General features: G+C 42.8%; 1 protein-coding gene across 3 annotated transcripts in view; it reads right to left on the reverse strand.

Moving 5' to 3' along the window:
- Positions 1-7,312: 7,312 nt before the first annotated feature.
- Positions 7,313-22,169, reverse strand: part of mmp25a (matrix metallopeptidase 25a) — a 31,365-nt gene continuing 16,508 nt past the window's right edge. For all 3 annotated transcript variants that reach the window (XM_070449812.1, XM_070449813.1, XM_024013514.2), the window contains 7 exons: positions 18,337-18,644; positions 17,690-17,869; positions 17,449-17,545; positions 17,240-17,322; positions 11,961-12,110; positions 11,449-11,730; positions 7,313-8,613 (listed from right to left, as the gene is read on the reverse strand). In XM_070449812.1, the coding sequence (XP_070305913.1) occupies positions 8,351-8,613; positions 11,449-11,730; positions 11,961-12,110; positions 17,240-17,322; positions 17,449-17,545; positions 17,690-17,869; positions 18,337-18,644 (1,363 nt within the window). In that variant the 3' untranslated portion in view covers positions 7,313-8,350. The remainder of the gene's footprint in view (positions 8,614-11,448; positions 11,731-11,960; positions 12,111-17,239; positions 17,323-17,448; positions 17,546-17,689; positions 17,870-18,336; positions 18,645-22,169) is intronic.

A 22,169-nucleotide genomic window follows, 5' to 3' on the forward strand; every position in this document is an offset into this window, starting at 1 on the left:
TCCACCTCCATGCTTCACGGTTGGGATGGTGTTCTTGGGGTTGTACTCATACTTCTTCTTCCTCCAAACACGGTGAGTGGAGTTAGACCAAAAAGCTCTATTTTTGTCTCATCAGACCACATGATCTTCTCCCATTCCTCCTCTGGATCATCCAGATGGTCATTGGCAAACTTCAGACAGGCCTGGACATGCACTGGCTTAAGCAGGGGGACCTTGCGTGCGCTGCAGGATTTTAATCCATGACGGCGTAGTGTGTTACTAATGGTTTCTTTGAGACTGTGGTCCCAGCTCTCTTCAGGTCATTGACCAGGTCCTGCCGTGTAGTTCTGGGCTGATCCCTCACCTTCCTCATGTCATTGATGCCCCACGAGGTGAAATCTTGCATGGAGCCCCAGACCGAGGGTGATTGACCGTCATCTTGAACTTCTTCCATTTTTCTAATAATTGCGCCAACAGTTGTTTCCTTCTCACCAAGCTGCTTGCCTATTGTCCTGTAGCCCATCCCAGCCTTGTGCAGGTCTACAATTTTATCCCTGATGTCCTTACACAGCTCTCTGGTCTTGGCCATTGTGGAGAGGTTGGAATCTGTTTGATTGAGTGTGTGGACAGGTGTCTTTTATACAGTAACGGAGTTCAACAGGTGCAGTTAATACAGGTAATGAGTGGAGAACAGGAGGGCTTCTTAAAGAAAAACTAACAGGTCTGTGAGAGCCTGAATTCTTACTGGTTGGTAGGTGATCAAATACTTATGTCATGCAATAAAATGCAAATTAATTATTTAAAAATCATACAATGTGATTTTCTGGATTTTTGTTTTAGATTCCGTCTCTCACAGTTGAAGTCTACCTATGATAYAAATTACAGACCTCTACATGCTTTGTAAGTAGGAAAACCTGCAAAATCGGCAGTGTATCAAATACTTGTTCTCCCCACTGTATATACAGRGAATGCGCTGGCAAACCAACGACCAGCAAAAGAAGCACAAGAAACCTGAAAACACCATCTAACCTGGAACTGAGTAATGTTTAGTCAGAAGTTACTTTTAAAGGCAAGAAGAAAAACAAATATAAATTATATATTTGACTTTACAAGGACTGAATGCGAAGTTAAGGCTACCAAGCTTGCTAGGACAGATTAGATCAATTAGCACAGGTGTGAAGTAGAGGTGTCAAAGCCCTTGAGCCCAACAATGGCAGGAGAGTTTCACAGCCTCCCCTACCCAAATGCAGAGGCCTTTGAAGCCCCCTCCATCTGTGCAGAGGTCCTTACAATACAGTATCCCCTGGATTTATCTCTATTTTGAACTGATATGCTGCAAGGACACTTCAATTGTCAATTACCTCAAACTATTTTGTTGCTTTGATCACATCAGAAAATATCCTCCCCGTAATCTCCAAAATACAACAGCCACAGGACAACTTTGTTTGGATGTTGTAAAGGACAATTTGCCAACACTAAAGAGATATAGCTAGCTAATGACCTCCTTTTCCACTTGGAAAAAAACGGTGGACAAAGACTAGCTGGGAAATTCTACAAGGAACCAGAAAAATCTTCTCCCAAGTGGTTGTGACACCTACTCCCATTGCCTGCTGCACTGCTGCTTGGATTCCACCTGGCGATCTGTTCACCGTCTGCCCTAGCCTGCCTCCACCTGTCTGGTACAGGTACCCCCGCCACACTCCCCCCTCTCTCCCGAGCTTTCACTCGTCTCCAGCACACGCACTGTTGGGGCGAGTGACTGGCTAGCCCCAAGTAATTATATATTTTATCTTGTGCTTTATGCTATTTGCCTCATGACTCCTGTGTGCTTTGTTGACTATGAAGTTGCTTGTTTACCCAACCGTGGGACAGACTATGTTTGTTTCCACACTCGGGATMCCGACGTGGTATTCATGTTACCTGATGAAATTGCTGTACAATATGATCTTGTTGCCATCTAATCCACATTCAAATGTCATAAATCAACACTACAGAGCTCTTCTTGTCCTCTGCCGTGCCCTGATTGTATTACTGCTGATGATATCTGGAAATGTGCATGTACACCCTGGTGCATCTACTGTTGCTAGCCCCAATTCTGACTTGTGCTCTGGCAATTTCTACCAAGGAACACCTTCAGTGCTTGCTTGTCTCCACAAAGTCTTTCTCCAAACAGTTTGATTTGCTGTGTTTAATCATTCAACTTTCAAATAGCTCTTGACTGTTGCTGGGTATTATCGTCCTCCATCAGCACCGGCCTGTACTCTAAATGCCCTAAGCTCTCTCCTGGAACCTTACACTAAGTCTGAATGTGTCCTGTTAGGTGACCTAAACTGGGACATGCTTAAACCACCTGACCAAGTCCTAAAGCAATGGGGCTCGCTAAATCTTTCTCAGATTATTACCAATCCCACAAGGTATGACTCCAAACACCCAGGAAAGGCTAATCTCGTTGTTATCCTCACAAAGAATCCTGATAGGTATCAGTCTGGTGTTTTCTGTAATGTCCTTAGTGATCACAGTTTTACAGCCTGTGTTCGAAATGGCTGCTCAGTGAAATGACCTGTCCTGATTTGTCATGGACGCTTGCTAAAAAACTTTAATGAGCAAGCCTTCCTTCATGACCTGGTCTCTGTAAATTGATGTAGAATCAGCTTTATCCCCTATGTCGAAGACGCCTGCACCTCCTTTTTTAAATATTTTCAGTTGTACTGTTAACCAAAAAGTTTTGTTTTGTGTATGTCCCATTACATGAAATCCAAATAAAAATCGATTTAAATTACAGGTTGTAATGCAACAAAATAGCAAAAACGCCAAGGGGGATGAATACTTTTGCAAGGCACTGTACTCCACCTCAAGAATACCATTTGGCGAAAGCCTCAGCGCACGCATAGTTAGGCTGACTGGCTTGTTCAGGCAAATGAGAAAAAAGTGCACTCAGGCGATCCGGAAGACCAAAGTTAGTTACTTTAAGGAGCAGTTCTCTCTCTGTTGGTCTAACCCCAAGAAGTTATGGAAAACGGTTAAAGACCTGGAGAATWAACCCTCCTCACAGCTACCCATGTCCCTTAATGTCGATAATGTGGTTGTTACTGACAAGGAGCATATGGCTGAGCTCTTTAATCACCATTTCATTAAGTCAGGCTTCCTATTTGACTCAGCCATGCTTCCTTGTCCGTCCAACATTTCTTCATCTCCCACCCCTTCTAATGTGACTATCCCCGATGCTGCTCCAACTTTTTCCCCTGCCCCGCTACAAAGTTTCTCCATGCAGGGAGTCACTGAGTCCGAGGTGCTAAAGGAGCTCCTTAAACTTGACCCCAAAAAAACATCTGGGTCAGATGGTTTATACCCTTTCTTTTTTAAGGTTGCTACCCCTATCATCGCCAAGCCTATCTCTGACCTTTTTAACATCTCTCTCCTCTCTGGGGAGGTTCTCATTACTTGGAAAGCAGCCACGGTGCATCCTTTATTTAAAGGAGGAGATCAAGCTGATCCTAACTGTTATAGGCCAATTTCKATTTTCCCTGTTTATCAACAGTGTTGGAAAAACTTGTCAATAATCAACTGACAATAATCAACTAGCTTTCTTGATGTCTATAGTATTCTCCCCTCCAGATTTTGTGTTAAACGCTCTACAACAAAGCTTTCTCTGACCTTAACCTTGTTCTGAACACCTCCAAAACAAAGGTCATGTGGTTTGGTAAGAAGAATGCCCCTTTCCCCACTGCTGTGATTACTACCTCTGAGGGTTTAGAGCTTGAGGTAGTCACCTCATACAAGTACTTGGGAGTTTGTCTAGATGGTACACTGTCCTTCTCTCAGCACATGTCAAAGCTGCAGGCTAAGGTTAAATATAGACTTGGTTTCCTCTATCTTAATTGCTCCTCTTTCACCCCAGCTGCCAAAGTAACCCTGATTTAGGTGACCATCCTATCCATGTTAGACTCCTCTTTCAGTTCGCTGTAGCTAGTGACTGGAACGAGCGGCAAAAAAACACTGAAACTGGACAGTTTCATCTCAATCTCTTCATTCAAAGACTCAGTCATGGACACTCTTACTAACAGTTGTGGCTACTTCYCATGATGTATTGTTGTCTCTACCTTCTTGCCCTTTGTGCTGTTGTCTGTGCCCAATAATGTTTGTACCATGTTTTGTGCTGCTACCATGTTATGCTGCTGCCATGTTGTGTTGCTTCCATGTTGTTGTCATGTATTGCTGCCATGCTATGTTGTTGTCTTAAGTCTCTCTTTATGTAGTATTGTGGTGTCTCTTGTTGTGATGTGTGTTTTGTCCTATATTTCTTGTTTTATTCCCAGCCCCTGTCCCCGCAGGAGGCCTTTTGCCTTTTCGTAAGCCGTCATTGAAAATAAGAATTTGTTCGTGACTGACTTGCCTAGTTAAATAAATCAAAAATACATTTTCACAGCATGCTATGGTAGTTAGTAAAATATAATACAACATATTTTTCATAAATACAGTGCATTGGGAAAGTATTCAGACCACTTTTTCTAAAATGGATTACATTTTTAAGAAATGTTTGCAAATAAATATAAAATAGAAATACTTAATTTACATAAGTGTTCAGACCCTATGCTATGAGACTCGAAATTTAGGTCAGGTTACAATTGACCATCGTTGAGATGTTTCTACAACTTGATTGGAGTCCACCTGTGGTAAATTAAATTAATTGGACATGATTTGGAAAGGCACCAACAGTTGACAGTGGATGTCAACTGTGTCTTTGTGGGCTATACTCGGCCTTGTCTCAGGATGGTAAGTTGGTGGTTGAAGATATCCCTCTAGTGGTGTGGGGGCTGTGCTTTGGCAAAGTGGGTGGGGTTATATCCTGCCTGTTTGGCCCTGTCCCGGGGTATCATCGGATGTGGCCACAGTGTCTCCTGACCCTCCTGTCTCAGCCTCCAGTATTTATGCTGCAGTAGTTTATGTGTCGGGGGCTAGGGTCAGTCTGTTATATCTGGAATACTTCTCCTGTCTTATCAGGTGTCCTGTGTGAATTTAAGTATGCTCTCTCTAATTCTCTCTTCTCTCTCTCGGAGGACCTGAGCAATAGGACCATGCTTCAGGACTACCTGGCATGATGACTCCTTGCTGTCCCCAGTCCACCTGCCGTGCTGCTGCTCCAGTTTCAACTGTTCTGCCTGCGGTATGGAACCCTGACCTGTTCACCGGACGTGCTACTTGTCCCAGACCTGCTGTTTTCAACTCTCTAGAGACAGCAGGAGCAGTAGAGATACTCTGAATGATTGGCTATGAAAAGCCAACTGACATTTACTCCTGAGGCTGACTTGTTGCACCCTCGACAACTACTGTGATTATTATTATTTGACCATGCTGATCATTTAATGAACATTTGAACATCATTGGCATGTTCTGTTATAATCTCCACCCGGCACAGCCAGAAGAGGACTGGCCACCCCTCATAGCCTGGTTCCTCTCTAGGTTTCTTCCTAGGTTTTGGCCTTTCTAGGTAGTTTTTCCTAGCCACCGTGCTTCTACACCTGCATTGCTTGCTGTTTGGGGTTTTAGGCTGGGTTTCTGTACAGCACTTTAAGATATCAGCTGATGTAAGAAGGGCTATATAAATACATTTGATTTGATGTCAGAGCAAAAACCAAGCCATGAGGTCGAAGGAATTGTCCGTAGAGCTCCGAGACAGGATTGTGTCTAGGTACAGACCTGGGGAAGGGTACCAAAAAATGTCTGCAGCAATGAAGGTCCCCAAGAACACAGTGGCCTCCTTCATTCTTAAATGGAAGAAGTTTGGAAGACTCTTCCTAGAGAGGGTCGCCCGACCAAACTGAGCAATCGGGGGAGAAGTGCCTTGGTCAGGGAGGTGACCAAGAACTCAATGGTCACTCAGACAGAGCTCCAGAGTTCCTCTGTGGAGATGGGAGAACCTTCCAGAAGGACAACCATGTTGTCCAACCAGCACTCCACCAATCAGGCCATTATGGTAGAGCGGCCAGATGGAAGCCACTCCTCAGTAAAATACACATGACAGCCCGCTTGGAGTTTGCCAAAAGGCACCTAAAGGACTCTGACCATGAGAAACAAGATTATCTTGTCTGATGAAACCAAGATTGAACTCTTTGTCTGAATGCCAAGCCTCACGTCTGAAGGAAACCTGGCACCATCTCTATGGTGAAGCATGGTGGTGGTAGCATCATGCTGTGGGGATGTTTTTCAGTGGCAGGGACTGGGAGACTAGTCAGGATCGAGGGAAAATGAACGGAGCAAAGTACAGAGAGCCTTGATGGAAACTTTCTCCAGTGCGCTCAGGACCTCAGACTGGGGTGAAGGTTCACCTTCTAACAGGACAACGACCCTAAGCACACAGCCAAGACAATGCAGGAGTGGCTTTGCGACACCTCTGAATGTCCTTGAATGGCCCAGCCAGAGTCCGGACTTGAACCCAATCGAACATCTCTGGAAAGACCTGAAAATGGCTGTGCAGTGACGCTCCCCATCCAACCTGACAGAGCTTGAGAGGATCTACAGAGAAGAATGGGAGAAACTCCTCAAATAAAGGTTTGCCAAGCTTGTAGCATCATARCCAAGAAGACTTGATGCTATAATCTCTGCCAAAGGTGCTTCAACAAAGTACTGAGTAAAGGGTCTGAATACTTATGTAAATGTGACATTTCATTTTTATTTTTTTATTTTATTAGCAACAAAAAACATTATGGGGTATTGTGTGTGGATTGATGGGAGAAAAAACAAACATTTAATCTATTTTAGAATAAGGCTGTAACCTAACAAAATATGGAAAAAGTCAAGGGGTCTGAATCCCTTCCGACATTACATTAAAATGTGTTGAAAGTGTTTATATTTGTAAGAAAATAGCATTTAACAGTTTGCTAGCTTTATGCTAACTATATTTAGCCTTGCCAATCTCTAACTAGCTTTAGGCTATTAAGTTTCAGCTATTGTTAGCTCACACGTTGACAGTTTAGAATGTAATGGTTCTAGCATTGTTTATCTCAGGCCGCCAGTCATTTTTAGCTTCATGGGAATTGACACTGCTAGTACAGTGAGTTCTATATAATGTTACCCCCAACACTATTGTTAATCATCATTAGTTTTTGTTAGCAATGACTCATTTGCTTTTGGATCATGAAATATGTTTGTGAAACTATATGGGCACATTTACACACTTTGCATTCATTATTTTCACAACACATCTTGTGTTTGGGACTCATTGTTCATATGTTTATGCCCAAAAAAATCTGAAACATTCAATCAACTGAACTGCCCCTAAGCTAAGTTCAGAACGACTAAATAATAATTGAACCAATCATGGCATTACACAGGATAGGATAGAATAATATAATTTAATATCCCATATGGAAATTGTCTTTGCAACAAAGGACAGACATAATTGGTGTACATATAACATATATCACAAGACATACATCATATCAGGTGACATACAGTACATCACAAGACATAATGACCAGACGGACATACTTAAATACACTGTAAACACCACCCGATGTCACAGGAAGGCCATAAAGATCATCAAGGACAACAACCACCCGAGCCACTGCCTGTTCACCCCGCTATCATCCAGAAGGCGAGGTCAGTACAGGTGCATCAAAGCAGGGACCGAGAGACTGAAAAACAGCTTCTATCTCAAGGCCATCAGACTGTTAAACAGCCACCACTAACATTTAGTGGCCGCTGCCAACATACTGACTCAACTCCAGCTACTTTAATAATGGGAATTGATGGAAATTATGTAAAAATGTATCACTAGCCACTTTAAACAATGCCACTAATATAATGTTTACATACCCTACATTACTCATCTCATATGTATATGTATATACTGTACTGTATATCATCCACTGCATCTTGCCATCTTTATGTAATACATGTATCACTAGCCACTTTAAACTATGCCACTTTATGTTTACATACCCTACATTACTCATCTCATATGTATAGACTGTACACGATACCATCTACTGCATCTTGCCTATGCCGTTCTGTACCATCACTCATTCATATATCTTTATGTACATATTCTTTATCCCTTTACACTTGTGTGTATAAGGTAGTAGTTGTGGAATTGTTAGGTTAGATTACTTGTTGGTTATTACTGCATTGTCGGAACTAGAAGCACAAGCATTTCGCTACACTTGCATTAACATCTGCTAACCATGTGTATGTGACAAATAAGATTTGATTTGATTTGATTTAAATGGCTTATAGTCCTCTGAGCACTGAAATCATCACAACTCCTGAACCCTGCTTGCTGTCTGTCATTTTATCTATTTAATTTCATTTTCACCAAATCATTGTAATCATTGTAGTTGACAGAGAAAAAAAACATTGAAAAAAGTGACCACTAACATACAGAAACAGAGAATAACAACAAAACAGAAACAGACACTATAATTAGGCAATAAGATGCTTGTATTGTTACAGTTCTGCTCCGGTCACAGTCTCTGCCTGTAGGGTGAGGCATCTTGGGTAAGTGGGTGGGAGTTGGTGCACCAACCTTACATTTCATCCAATCCACTGCTGTGGATTTTGGAGTGATACTTCCCTGGTCCAATCCCCCTCTCTTTAGCACCCAGTAGGAAGTGTCCTTGAAGAAATAAGCATCTCCTGAGGGGCAGAGGGAAGAGAGTGATTGTGGTATGGTTTGTGTACTTCAAGGAGAGATGTGGTCAACTAAACATATTGGGAGATTCTCAATTGGTGTTGCTCGACTCCTCGCTTCCTCTCCTCCATCCTCTCCTCGCCTCCTTTTGAAAAAGGTTGAGGTATTCTAGGAGCGGAGGCGAGAAGAGGAAACGTTGAAAGAAATACGCTTGTATGAAATTAGACTCTCCTCCACTCGTGCGTCATCAGGCAAATTACATTTACAGGGGAGGAATCCTAAAATAAAATGGTTATATAACTACTTTTTAAATGTGTGCATGCCTTTCCTTCGAGAGGGTGTGGTAGACTTTTCCACAATTGAGAATCTCCCAATATCACACTCTCAGTAAAGTTGCATATAATATATTTACATTCTATTCATGTGACGAATGGGGCATTCATGTGCTTGTGGGAAGTGGGAAATTATAAGTCCAACATGATTGTGTTCAAGTGCTTTTAAAGTCGGAACAATTATTCAACCAACAAGATTTAGGTAGCTAGATAAGCTAGCTAACATTGCTAATAATAAAGTTAGCTAGCTTTCTTAACATTTACAATATGGTCAAACTGGATATATTCACATTGCTAAGTRTGTAATTGTCAAATTGATTTGTTTTCATCTTTTGGTTGAAAAGGTGAAAGGTCAGTGGTAAAACAACAAACAAAAAATACTTGTTTTCCCACTTGTAATTCAAGCAAAACGTCCCAGTCGGAACTTCCGATAACTCCTACAACACATACAGTACCAGTCAAAAGTTTGGACACAACTACTCATTTAAGGACTTTTCTTTATTTTTATTATTTTCTAAATTGTAGAATAATAGTGAATACATCAGAACTATGAAATAACACATATGGAATCATGTAGTAACAAAAGAAAGTGTTAAACAAATTAATATATATTTGAGATTCTTAAAAGTAGCCACCCTTTGCCTTGATGACTGCTTTGCACACTCTTGGCATTCTCTCAACCAGCTTAATGAGGTAGTCACCTGGAATGCATTTCAATTAACTGGTGTGCCTTGTTAAAAGTTAATTTGTATAATTTTTTCCCCTCTTAATGCATTTGAGKCAATCAGTTGTGTTGTGACAAGGTAAGGGTGGTATACAGAAGATAGCCCTATTTGGTAAAAGACAAAGTCCATATTATGGCAAGAACAGCTCAAATAAGCAAAGAGAAACGACAGTCCATCATTACTTTAAGACATGAAGATCATTCAAGAAAATGTCAAGAACTTTGAAACTTTCTTCAAGTGCAGTCGCAAAAACCATCAAGCGCTACGATGAAACGTGCTCTCATGAGGGCTGCCACAGGAAGACCCAGAGTTACCTCTGCTGCTGAGGATAAGTTCTTTAGAGTTAACTGGACCTCAAATTGCAGCCCAAATAAATGCTTCACAGAGTTCAAGTAACAGACAAATCTCAACATCAATTGTTCAGAGTAGACTGTGTGAATCAGGCCTTCATGGTRGAATTGCTGCAAGAAGAAGAAGACTTGCTTGGGCCAAGAAACACGAGCAATGTTCATTAGACCGGTGGAAATCTGTCCTTTGGTCTGATGAGTCCTAATTTGAGATTTATGGTTCCAACCGCCATGTCTTTGTGAGACGCAGAGTAAGTGAACGGATAATCTCTGCATGTGTGGTTCCCACCGTGAAGCATGGAGGAGGAGGTGTGGTGGTGCTTTGCTGGTGACACTGTCTGTGATTTATTTAGATTTCAAGGCACACTTAACCAGCATGGCCACCACAGCATTCTGCAGTGATACGCCAACCCATATGGTTTGCACTTTCAACAGGACAATGACCCAAAACACACCTCCAAGCTGTGTAAGGGCTATTTTACCAAGAAGGAGAGGGATGGTGCTGCATCAGATGACCTGGCCTCCACAATCACCCAACCTTAACCCAATTGAGATGGTTTGGGATGAGTTGGAACGCAGAGTGAAGGAAAAGCAGCCAACAAGTGCTCAGCATATGTGGGAACTCCTTCAAGACTATTGGAAAAGCATTCCTCATAAAGCAAAGCTGTCATCAAGGCAAAAATATATTTAGATTTGTTTAACACTTTTTTGGTTACTACATGATTCCATATGTGTTATTTCATAGTTTTGATATTTTCACTATTATTCGACAATGTAGAAAATATTTAAAAAAATAAAGAAAAACCCTTGAATGAGTAGGTGTGTCCAAAGATTTGACTGGTACTAAAAGTGCCCCAAAACTACACTTTACTATGGCTTAAGGACCCACAAAGCTTTTCTCAGAGTACTGTAGTGTGGTCCTGTATTGGTCAGTTGGTAGAGCATGGTGCATTTTTCTATGGGGCGGAGAGAAGATTTTGCAATTTCATAACTAATTTCGTGCAATTCTACTCATTTTGCCCAGGGGCCGGCAAAAGAATTTGCAGTTTTACAGCTAATTTCCTGCAATTCTACACATTTTGCCATAGGTCGGTATTTCGACCATGCTTACTACAAGTTTAGATAGCTAGTCGCTAGACTAATTTACCAATCAAAAAAATGTTAGCGGACATGGGCTACTGTAATTGAGTAATTGAGTGACTGACATAATAGAAATTATGCAACATTTTGAAATAGCATCTTTTGTATTCATTGTTCTAACTCTCAACAGTAAGTTGCGACCCCAACTGAGTTCCTAAAAAAAAATGGATCCGCGGGCCTACAAAAGTGGGGGCCGCCAGTTGCCCATCCCTGGGTAAAATGATTGGATTGGGTAAAGGCCAATCTGATCCTGGATCTGTGATTAGGTGCAAACACTAACTTAGCGTATTTCTTACCGTCTCCCCAGCTGATGATGTCATCGGGGTCAGAGGGCACCCCTGTCCAGAGGGAGACCATTTTGGGGTACCCCCCCTCCAGTTTCCTGTCCTGCCCCCCTTCGTCAAATCTCCAGAACTCCCCTCCGCTGAACACGTACGTTTTCCCATTGTGTGCCCACACAAACACCGCCTCCACCCTCTCCAGTGGCCGACCCTCCATGGTACGCATGCCCCATTCCTCTAGGGAGCGTGGGTACCCAGGCAAAGAGGCCCTGTCTTTGAACATCCAGTACTGGGCTCCTGCACAGAGAGTAGAGAGGACAGAGGACAACCAGAGAGAGATTAATCACATTGAAATATATAATTTATCAGACATAAACAGATAGAAGACACACATTTGGGCATTCATATACTACTCACACAAGCACATAACAGTAAGCAATATACAATTGAGAATATTATATATTTAGAGGTATAACATATCATATTATGCAGTATTATATATTTTTGAATATTTTCGCCTATCTCACCAATGAAGAAGATTATGTGTCCGTCGCTCCTTTCATAGACTGTGTCGATCCGGTCCAGCCTTAGGGGGAGCCCAACCCAGAAGTTGTGGATCAATGCTGGGTTGAAAGACACCAGAGAACCCCACTGCTGAGCACGCCAGAAAAAAGCACCTGAGAGAGGGAGGGAGAGAGAGAGAAAATAAAGGGAGAGGCACAGGTTGGGGGGGGGAGAGAATGGGAATGTGTGTGTTTTGGGTGTACAGTATACAGTAAGTGTATGCACTATGCATACGTATTTGTGTACAATGTACGGGTTACAGTTGACCTTATATAAGTGATAAAGGAAAAGTTGCACGATAGACAGTTTGTTCCACAAATCTAACAACGTAAATGTATTGTATTTTATCTAAACAGTCTTCATGCAAAAAAAAAAATGATATCCACTTCTATTTTCGCAATGTGATTTCCATTTATCAAAAACTCCTATACCAACAATACATTGGGCTTTGACGTCAAGAAAGGAACAGCCTGCTGGTGGCTTCGGTGATGGAGGCGAATTGGGTAAGTAGGTACTAAATTGCCCAAAGAGTTTTGTCATGTTATGTTGCTAGTAGATGATTTTTTTTAAACAGTCCATGCAAAACGAACTCGCCCACTCGGATCTAGCATGGTGTTTGGGGATGGAATAGGCCAGCTAGCTAGCAAGCAAGCTACAACAACTCGCGTACATCAACACTGCATGTTTTGGAAAAATAAATGTTCAAATACCAATTGGATTAATGTCATCTTTTGTTTCAAGGTATGTCTTTATTTTTGCTAAACTGTGATCTTTATTGGCCGATATAAGTTGCAGGATATCATGGTAGCCAATGTTGGGTCAGCCATTATAAACTCAGCAAAAAAAGATAGTCCTCTCACTGTCAACTGCAATTATTTTCAGCAAACTTAATATGTGTAAATATTTGTATGAACATACAACTGAGATATAAACTGAACAAGTTCCACAGACATGTGACTAACAGAAATTGAATAATGTGTCCCTGAACAAAGGGGGGGGGTCAAAATCAAAAGTAACAGTCAGTATCTCGTGTGGCCACCAGCTGCATTAAGTACTGCAATGCATCTCACCCTCATGGACTGCACCAGATTTGCCTGTTCTTGCTGTAAGATGTTACCCCACTCTTCCACCAAGGCACCTGCAAGTTCCCGGACATTTCTGGGGGGAATGGCCCTAGCCTTCACCCTCTGATCCAACAGGTCCCAGACGTGCTCAATGGGATTGAGATCCGGGCTCTTCGCTGGCCATGGCAGAACACTGACATTCCTGTCTTGCAGGAAGTCACGCACAGAACGAGCTGGTGGCATTGTCATGCTGGAGGGTCATGTCAGGATGAGCCTGCAGGAAGGGTACCACATGAGGGAGGAGGAGGTCTTCCCTGTAACGCACAGCATTGAGATTGCCTGCAATGACAACAAGCTCAGTCCGATGAGGCTGTGACACACCGCCCCAGACCATGACGGACCCTCTACCTCCAAATCGATCCTGCTCCAGAGTACAGGCCTCGGTGTAATGCTCATTCCTTCGACGATGAACGCAAATCCGACCATCACCGCTGGTGAGACAAAACCGCGACTCGTCAGTGAAGAGCACTTTTTGCCAGTCCTGTCTGGTCCAGCGACGGTGGGTTTGTGCCCATAGGCGATGTTGTTGCAGCTGATGTCTGGTGAGGACCTGCCTTACAACAGGCCTACAAGCCCTCAGTTCAGCCTCTCTCAGCCTATTGCGGACAGTCTGAGCACTGATGGAGGGATTGTGCGTTCCTGGTGTAACTCGGGCAGTTGTTGTTGCCATCCTGTACCTGTCCCGCAGGTGTGACGTTCGGATGGACTGATCCTGTGTAGGTGTCAGCTGTCCGTCCTGTCTCCCTGTAGCGCTGTCTTAGGCGTCTCACAGTACGGACATTGCAATGTATTGCCCTGGCAGTCCTCATGCCTCCTTGCAGCATGCCTAAGGCACGTTCACGCAGATGAGCAGGGACCCTGGGCATCTTTCGTTTTGTATTTTTCAGAGTCAGTAGGAAGGCCTCTTTAGTGTCCTACGTTTTCATAACTGTGACCTTAATTGCCTACCGTCTGTAAGCTGTTAGTGTCTTAACAACCATACCACAGGTGCATGTTCATTAATTGTTTATGGTTCATTGAACAAGCATGGGAAACAGTGTCTAAACCCTTTATAATGAAGATCTGTGAAGTTATTTGGATTTTTACGAATTATCTTTGAAAGACAGGGTCCTGAAAAAGGGACGTTTCTTTTATTGCTGAGTTTACCTGGATTTACTGTTACTGCTGCTAGTAACATTAGCACTCCGTTTAGTATGAGGTTAGCTATAGCTACCATCGGCAAAGAACAGTTTAGCCAGTTTGGTTATAGACGTTCAATGTCTACTATGATAAAGGTWTATTTTGATTTTGTATGAGAAACACTGTGATGTGTTTCAAGGCTGCTAGTGGTTAGCTAGTAGGGGTAAGCCAGCAGGTGTGTAAAAGGGGCTATGCTAAAAGCCTGCGCACTGTATAAGTGCCACTGTGTACTCTCTGTTTAGGGCCAATAGCATTCTAGTTRGCTCAGTTTTTTTGTTAATTCTTTCCAGTGAATCAAGTAATTATATTTTTGTTTTCTTATGATTTGGTTGCGTCTAATTGTGTTGCTGTCCTGGGGCTCTGTGGAGTCTGTTTGTGTTTGTGAACAGAGCCCCAAGACCAGCTTGCTTAGGGGACTCTTCTCCAGGGTCATCTCTCTGTAGGTGATGGCTTTTATATGGAAGGTTTGGGAATCGCTTCCTTTTAGGTGATTGTAGAATTTAACGTCTGTTTTCTGGATTTTGATAATTAGAGGGTATCGGCCTAATTGGGAACGCTCTGCATGCATTATTTGGTGTTTTACGTTGTACACGGAGGATATTTTTGCAGAATTCTGCATGCAGAGTCTCAATTTGGTGTTTGTCCCATTTTGTGAATTATTGGATGATGAGAGGACCCCAGACCTCACAACCATAAAAGGTAATGGGTTCTATGGAAGGCCCTTTTTGCCTTGTCTCTCAGCTTGTTCACTGCTTTGTGAATGTTACCTGTGGCGCTGATGTTTAAGCCGAGGTATGTATAGTTTTTTGTGTGCTCTACGGCAACGGTGTTTAGATGGAATTTGTATTTGTGGTCGTGGCAACTGGACCTTTTCTGGAACACCATTATTTTTGTCTTACTGAGATTAACTGTCAGGGCCCAGGTCTGACAGAATCTGTGCAGAAGATCTAGGTGCTGCTGTAGGCTCTCCTTGGTTGGGGACAGAAGCAACAGATAATCAGCAAACAGTAGACATTTGACTTCAGATTCTAGTAGGGTGAGGCCGGGAACTGCAGACTGTTCTAGTGTTCTAGTGCCAATTCGTTGATATATATGTTGAAGAGGGTGGGGCTTAAGCTGCATCTCTGTCTCACCCCACGGCCCTGTGGAAAGAAATGCATTTTTTGTTCATTTTAACCSCACACCTGTTGTTTGTGTATATGGATTTTATAATGTTGTATGTTTTTCCCCCAACACCACTTTCCATCAATTTATATTTAAAAAATAAAGATAAAATAAATAAATATAGCAGACCCTCATGCCTCAGTCAAACGCTTTTTTGAAATCAGCAAAGCATGAGAAGACTTTGCCTTTGTTTTGGTTTGTTTCTTTGTCAATTAGGGTGCCATCTAGCGTACGGTAATTTGGCAAAAAGCCAATTTGACATTTGCTCAGTACATTGTTTTCACTGAGGAAATGTACGAGTCTGCTGTTAATGATAATGCATTTTTTCCCCCAAGGTTGCATATCCCACGGTAGTTATTGGGGTAAAATTTGTCTCCACTTTTGTGGATTGGGGTGATCAGTCCTTGGTTCCAAATATTGGGGAAGATACCAGAGCCAATGATGATGTTAAAGAGTTTAAGTATAGCCAATTGGAATTTGTGGTCTGTATATTTTATAATTTCATTGAGGATACCATATTTTGTCCTGTAGTTCATTCAAAGTAATTGGAGAATCCAGTGGGTTCTGGTAGTCTTTAATAGTTGATTCTAAGATTTGTATTTGATCATGTATATGTTTTTGCTGTTTGTTCTTTGTTATACGACCAAAAAGATTGGAGAAGTTATCTATCTGTTTTGGATAGATAACTCTTCGTATTGTTGTTTGTTTAGTGTTTTCCAATTTTCCCACAAGTGGTTCGACTCTATGGATTGTTCAATTACGTGTATTTCTGTATTGTTTTAGTGATTTACCATAGTGAAGGRGTAGGCTCAGGATTTCTGGGTCTCTATGTTTTTGGTTGGATAGGTTTCTGAATTTCTTTCTTAGGTTTTTGCATTCTTCATCAAACCATTTGTCATTGTTGTGTTTTGTCCAGGAAGTTGTCTAAAAGGGATTGAATTTGTTGTTGCCTATTTGTTTTTTGGTAGGTTTCCACACTACTTTCCTTCCATCTATAGCATTTCTTTAATATTAATTAGTTCCTTTGGCTTTGATGCCTCATGATTGAGTATTGCTCTGTTCAATTAGACTGTGATTTTGCTGTGATCTGATAGGGTTGTCAGTGGCCTGACTGTGAACGCTCTGAGAGACTAGGTTGAGGTCATAGATAAAGTAGTCTACAGTACTACTGCCAAGAGATGAGCTATAAGTGTACCTACCATAGGAGTCCCCTCGAAGCCTACCATTGACTATGTATATACCCAGAGCTGCAGGATTTGTGACCCGTTTTTGTTGGTTATGTTGTCGTAATTGTGCCTAGGGGGGCATATGGGGGAGGGAATGCTGTCTCCTCTAGATAGGTGTTTGTCCCCCTGTGTGCTGCGGGTGTCAGGTTCCTTTCCAGTTCTGGAATTTAGGACGCCACAGACTAGTGCATGTCCCTGGTCTTGGAAATTATTGATTTCCCCCTCCAAGATAGAGAAGCTGTCCTCATTAAAGTATGTGGATACTAGTAGGAGGATATAGGTAGCACACAAGAGGAAATTTTCCTGTGTCTTTCTCTCTCTCTGCTGTGTGTGCATCTTGCTAGCTGTCACTCAAATGATTTCTCTCTCTCATTTTACTAGCTGTCACTCAAATGGCGAGGGACTGAAGGTCATCGACTGGAAATCATATTGCTATGGGGCTGGACCACGTGCGGGAAAATTGAGAGAAAATGGCGCCACACAGACACTGACAGTCCCAAGCCCATAAATGTTTCTATAGTTAACATGAAAAATGGTTGTTCTTCTTACCCTTGAAGAAGAAGACTTCTCCTCTGATGTTGGCAATGGCATCATATTTRCCCTCACAGCGATCTGGCAGAGCAGGGTCTGGGCTGTGTTTGTAAGGGGCGGTAGTGAGAGGGTACTGTATCTTTATGATATTTGCATGATATTGTCATATAGTATCTTAACTATAACAAGTTGTAGTATTTGCAGTATTTGCCCAGTTATACACTCACCGTGGTGTTAGTCTTGGGGATGGAGGACTGGGCAGGAAAGGTAGCTTGGGAGTGGTGGAGGCCGGAGTGGGATGCGTGGCAGACTTTCTTCTCTTTCCTATGAAATACCATTTCAGTATTTTTGAGCATTTGTGTTCCTGTGTCTCTGCATATGGGTCTTTCTAACATTTCCCATTGTTGAGGACCCAAACGAAGACTTCAAATGTGTGTGTGCACTGTGTGTGATTGTGATGGTGTGTACCGTATATAGCCTGTATTCCCTGCCTGTCATCTGTAGGTAGTGTGTAGCTCTGGATGTCCCCCACAGTCCCCTGGTAGTATGGCCTCATGATGGAGGGATTGGAAGAGGTATGTGAGAGGCCCAGGGCGTGGCCAAACTCATGCACCGCTACCGTGAAGAGATCAGTGGTGCCAATGTCATCTGAGAGAGAGATGGAGAGGAGAGAAAGAGAGACAATAGATCTCAAATCAAATTGTATTTGTCACATGCTTCGTAAACAACAGGTGCAGACTAACAGTGAAATATTTACTTACGTGCCCTCCCCAACAATGCAAAGAGAAAATAATTGAAATAATAGAAAAATAATAACACAAGGAATAAAAAAATTAATTGTAACAATTTAAATTGTAACAACTTAGCTATATACAAGGGGTACCAGTACCGAGGTGATACATATACTGTAGGTATAGGCTATTTGGCGATAGAGGGAGAATGACAGAAATGGAGGAAGGGGAAAAAAAGGGAGACAGAGGTTGGGGGAGCTAAAGATGAAGAGAGACATGGAGGGAGGGGAGAGAAAGGGAGAGATAAAGCAATTAAAATCTCATTATGTTATTCACAGAAGTACACACTGTTTATGTGTGTTACGCCCTAAGCCTCTCCCTCACCTCCATACCCGTAACTCCAGCTCTCCCCATTGTCAAAGTGGGTGTCCCCCGCCATGTCCGCCGTCCCGGGGAAGAACGCGTGAGCCAGGGTGCCCCCTCTGCCATCAAAGGGGTACCCGTCCTCGTGGTAGGAGCTGGGGAAGGACACCCTGAAGTCCCCCTCTTCGGGGTGGTCCCGGGAGGGGCGAAGAAGTTGGAAGTTGAGGGGGGTGGGGTTGCTCCACACGCGGAGGGCGTAGGTGAGGATGAGATCCACCAGTTCGGGGTGGAGGGAGGGGGACAGGGAGGGGGAGGGGTAGCTGAGCACACTGGAGTGGGGGAGGATGAGGGAGGGCATGAGAGGAGATTTGGGTTGCAAAGGGAGGGTATATTACTGGAAACTTTCTAAGTTTACCTGTAAACTACCATAATTATCTTTCAAGGATTTTATGTAATCTATCACAAGACATATAGTGGCCCATTAGGGCACTTCAGAATATGAACCATCAACTTAGTGAATACCATTGGTGTGTAATATCAGGGATTCAAATCAAATCAAATTGTGTTAGTCACATGAGCCGAATACAACAGGTGTAGACCTTACAGTGAAATGCTTACTTACGAGCCCCTAACCAACAATGCAGTTTAAAAAAAATACAAGTAAGAACAATAAATAAAAAAAATTAAAGAGCAGCAGTAAAATAACAATAGCGAGACTATACACAGGGGGGTACCGGAATAGATTCAATGTGCGGGGGCACCGGTTAGTTGAGGTAATATGTACATGTAGGTAGAGTTATTAAAGTGACATGCATAGATGAAAACAACAGAGATAGCAGCGTGTAAAAGGGGGGGGGTAGTGCCTTGCCGCCGGAGGTCGAGCAGTTGCTATACCAGGCAGTGATGCAACCAGTCAGGATGCTCTCGGTGGTGCAGATGTAGAACCTTTGAGAATCAGAGGGCCCATGCCACATCTTTTCAGTCTCCTGGGGGGGGGGGGGGGGGGGAATAGGCGTTGTCGTGCCCTCTTCACGACTGTCTTGGTGTGCCTGGGCCAGTGTTAGTTTGTTGGTGATGTGGACACCAAGGAACTTCAAGCTCTCAACCTGCTCCACTACAGCTCTGTCGATGAGAATGGGGGTGTGCTCGGTCCCATTTCTCCTGTAGTCCACAATCATCTCCTTTGTCTTGATCATGTTGAGGGAGAGGTTGTTGTCCTGGCAACACACAGCCAGGTCTCTGACCTCCTCCTATAGGCTGTCTGGTCTTTGTCGGTGATCAGGCCAACATCTGTTGTGTCATCGGCAACCATAATGATGGTGTTGGAGTTGTGCCTGGCCGTGCAGTCATGAGTGAACAGGGAGTACAGGAGGGGACTGAGAATGGGAAAGGGCAGTGTGGAGTGCAATAGAGATTGTATCATCTGTGGATCTGTTGGGGCGGTATGCTAATTGGAGTGGGTGTAGGGTTTCTGGGATAATGGTGTTGATGTGAGTCATCTTCAGCCTTTCAAAGCACTTCATGGCTACAGACGTGAGTGCTACGGGTCAGTAGTCACTTAGGCAGGTTACCTTAGTGTTCTTGGGCACAGGGACTATGGTGTTCTGCTTAAAACATGTTGGTATTACAGACTCGGACAGAGAGAGGTTGAAAATGTCAGTGAAGACACTTGCCAGTTGGTCAGCGGCCTTGTGAATGTTGACCTTTTTAAAGGTCTTACTCACATCGGCGGAGAGCGTGATCACACAGTCTTCTGGAACAGCTTGTGCTCTCATGCATTTTTCAGTGTTATTTGCTTAGAAGCGAGCATAGAAGTAGTTTAGCTTGTCTGGTTGGCTCATGTCACTGGGCAGCTCTCAGCTGTGCTTCCCTTTGTAGTCTGTAATGGTTTGCAGGCCCTGTCACATCCGATGAGCATCAGAGCTGGTGTAGTACGAATCGATCTTAGTCCTGTATTGGCGCTTTGCCTGTTTGATGGTTCGTCGGAGGGCATAGTGGGATTTCTTATCGGCTTCCGGGTTAGAGTCCCGCTCCTTGAAAGCAGTAGCTCTAGCCTTTAGCCCAGTGCGGATGTTGCCTGTAATCCATGGCTTCTGGTTGGGGTATGTATATACGGTCACTGTGGGGACGATGTCATCGGTGCACTTATTGATGAAGCCAGTGACTGATGTGGTGCACTCCTCAATGCCATCGGAGGAATCCCGGAACATATTCCAGTCTGTGCTAGCAAAACAGTCCTGTAGTTTAGCATCTGCTTCATCTGACCACATTTTTATTGATCGAGTCACTGGTGCTTCCTTAAATTTTTACTTGAAAGCAGGAATCAGGAGGATAGAATTATGGTCAAATTTACCAAATGGTGGGCGAGGGAGAGCTTTGTATATGTCTCTATGTGTGGAGTAAAGGTGGTCCAAAGTTTTTTCACTCTAGTTGCACATTTAACATGCTGATAGAAATTTGGTAAGACTGATTTAAGTTTCCCTGCATTAAGTCCCCGGCTACTAGGAGCGCCGCCTCTGGTTGAGCATTTTCCTGTTTGGAGTACAGCTCATTCAGTGCCAGCATCAGTCTGTTGTGGTATGTAGACAGCTACGAAAAATACAGATGAAAACTCTAGGTAGATAGTGTGGTCTACAGCTTATCATGAGATACTCTACCTCAGGCGAGCAAAACCTCGAGACTTCCTTAGATATCGTGCACCAGCTGTTATTTACAAAAATACATAGTCCGATGCCCCTTGTCTTACCAGACGCCATTGTTCTGTCCTGCCGATACAGCGTATAACCACACAACTGTATGTTGATAATGTTGTCGTTCAGCCACGACTCCGTGAAGCATAAGATATTACATTTTTGAATGTCCCGGTAGTTTAATCTTCCGCATAGGTCATCGATTTTATTTTCTAAAGACTGCACGTTTGCTAGCAGAATCGAATTCTCAGAAGGCAGCCCGCCCTCTGGCCCCTTTTTCTCCGCCTTCTCTTCACGCAAATGATGGGGGAACTGGGCCTGTTCCTGGGGAAGCAGTATATCATTCACGTCGGGCTCGTCGGACTCGTTAAAGGAAAWAAAGGATTCTGCCAGTCCGTGGTGAGTAATCGCAGTCCTGATGTCCAGAAGATCTTTTCGGGTCATAAGAGACGGTAGCGGCAACATTATGTACAAAATAAGTAAAATAATAAGTTACAAACAACGCAAAGAAACAAACAAAAAAACGATTGGTTAGGAATACGTAAAACATCAGCCTTGTTCTCCGGCAATCATCTTGATTCAGAATGAAATAATCATTTGTTTTATAATTTTTTCAACACTTTTATTTATTTTACTATGTCAGTATGTATTTGTTTTGGCATCAAGCTGACAGCAGTTGTGAAAATTAATTAATTAATTAATAGTTGGAAGAGTTGCAGAGTTAATTGAAAATAATGCCATTGTTGATTAGATGCTTTTTTCATTAGGCTATTTGGTCTATCTACTATATATATGGAAACAGTATTGAAACAGATACAACAAAAATTATACTATAAATTAATTTAAAAAAAAATGTAATTCAAATATAAATGACCAAAGTTATGATAGATTGCCATAGACTTTCTGTTAATTACCAAAATTACTGAAGATTCCGGTAACGTTGGTAAACTACCTGTGGTATATTAACGAGGCAAGATGCAGCCATGCTGTTTAGCATCAAGTTTAATAACAGAATGAATTGACATGTGCATTCTCATAATGCACTTTGACCTTGACTATGGTACGGCGACCTGCGTGTACCAATATTACTATTAACCCTATAATGTAATACCATAATTTAACCATGTAGTTGTTATAGGCTAATTAATACACTACATCATCTAC

The sequence above is a fragment of the Salvelinus sp. IW2-2015 genome, linkage group LG20 (assembly GCF_002910315.2).
Source record: "Salvelinus sp. IW2-2015 linkage group LG20, ASM291031v2, whole genome shotgun sequence".
In the NCBI taxonomy this organism is placed as follows: Eukaryota; Metazoa; Chordata; class Actinopteri; order Salmoniformes; family Salmonidae; genus Salvelinus; species Salvelinus sp. IW2-2015.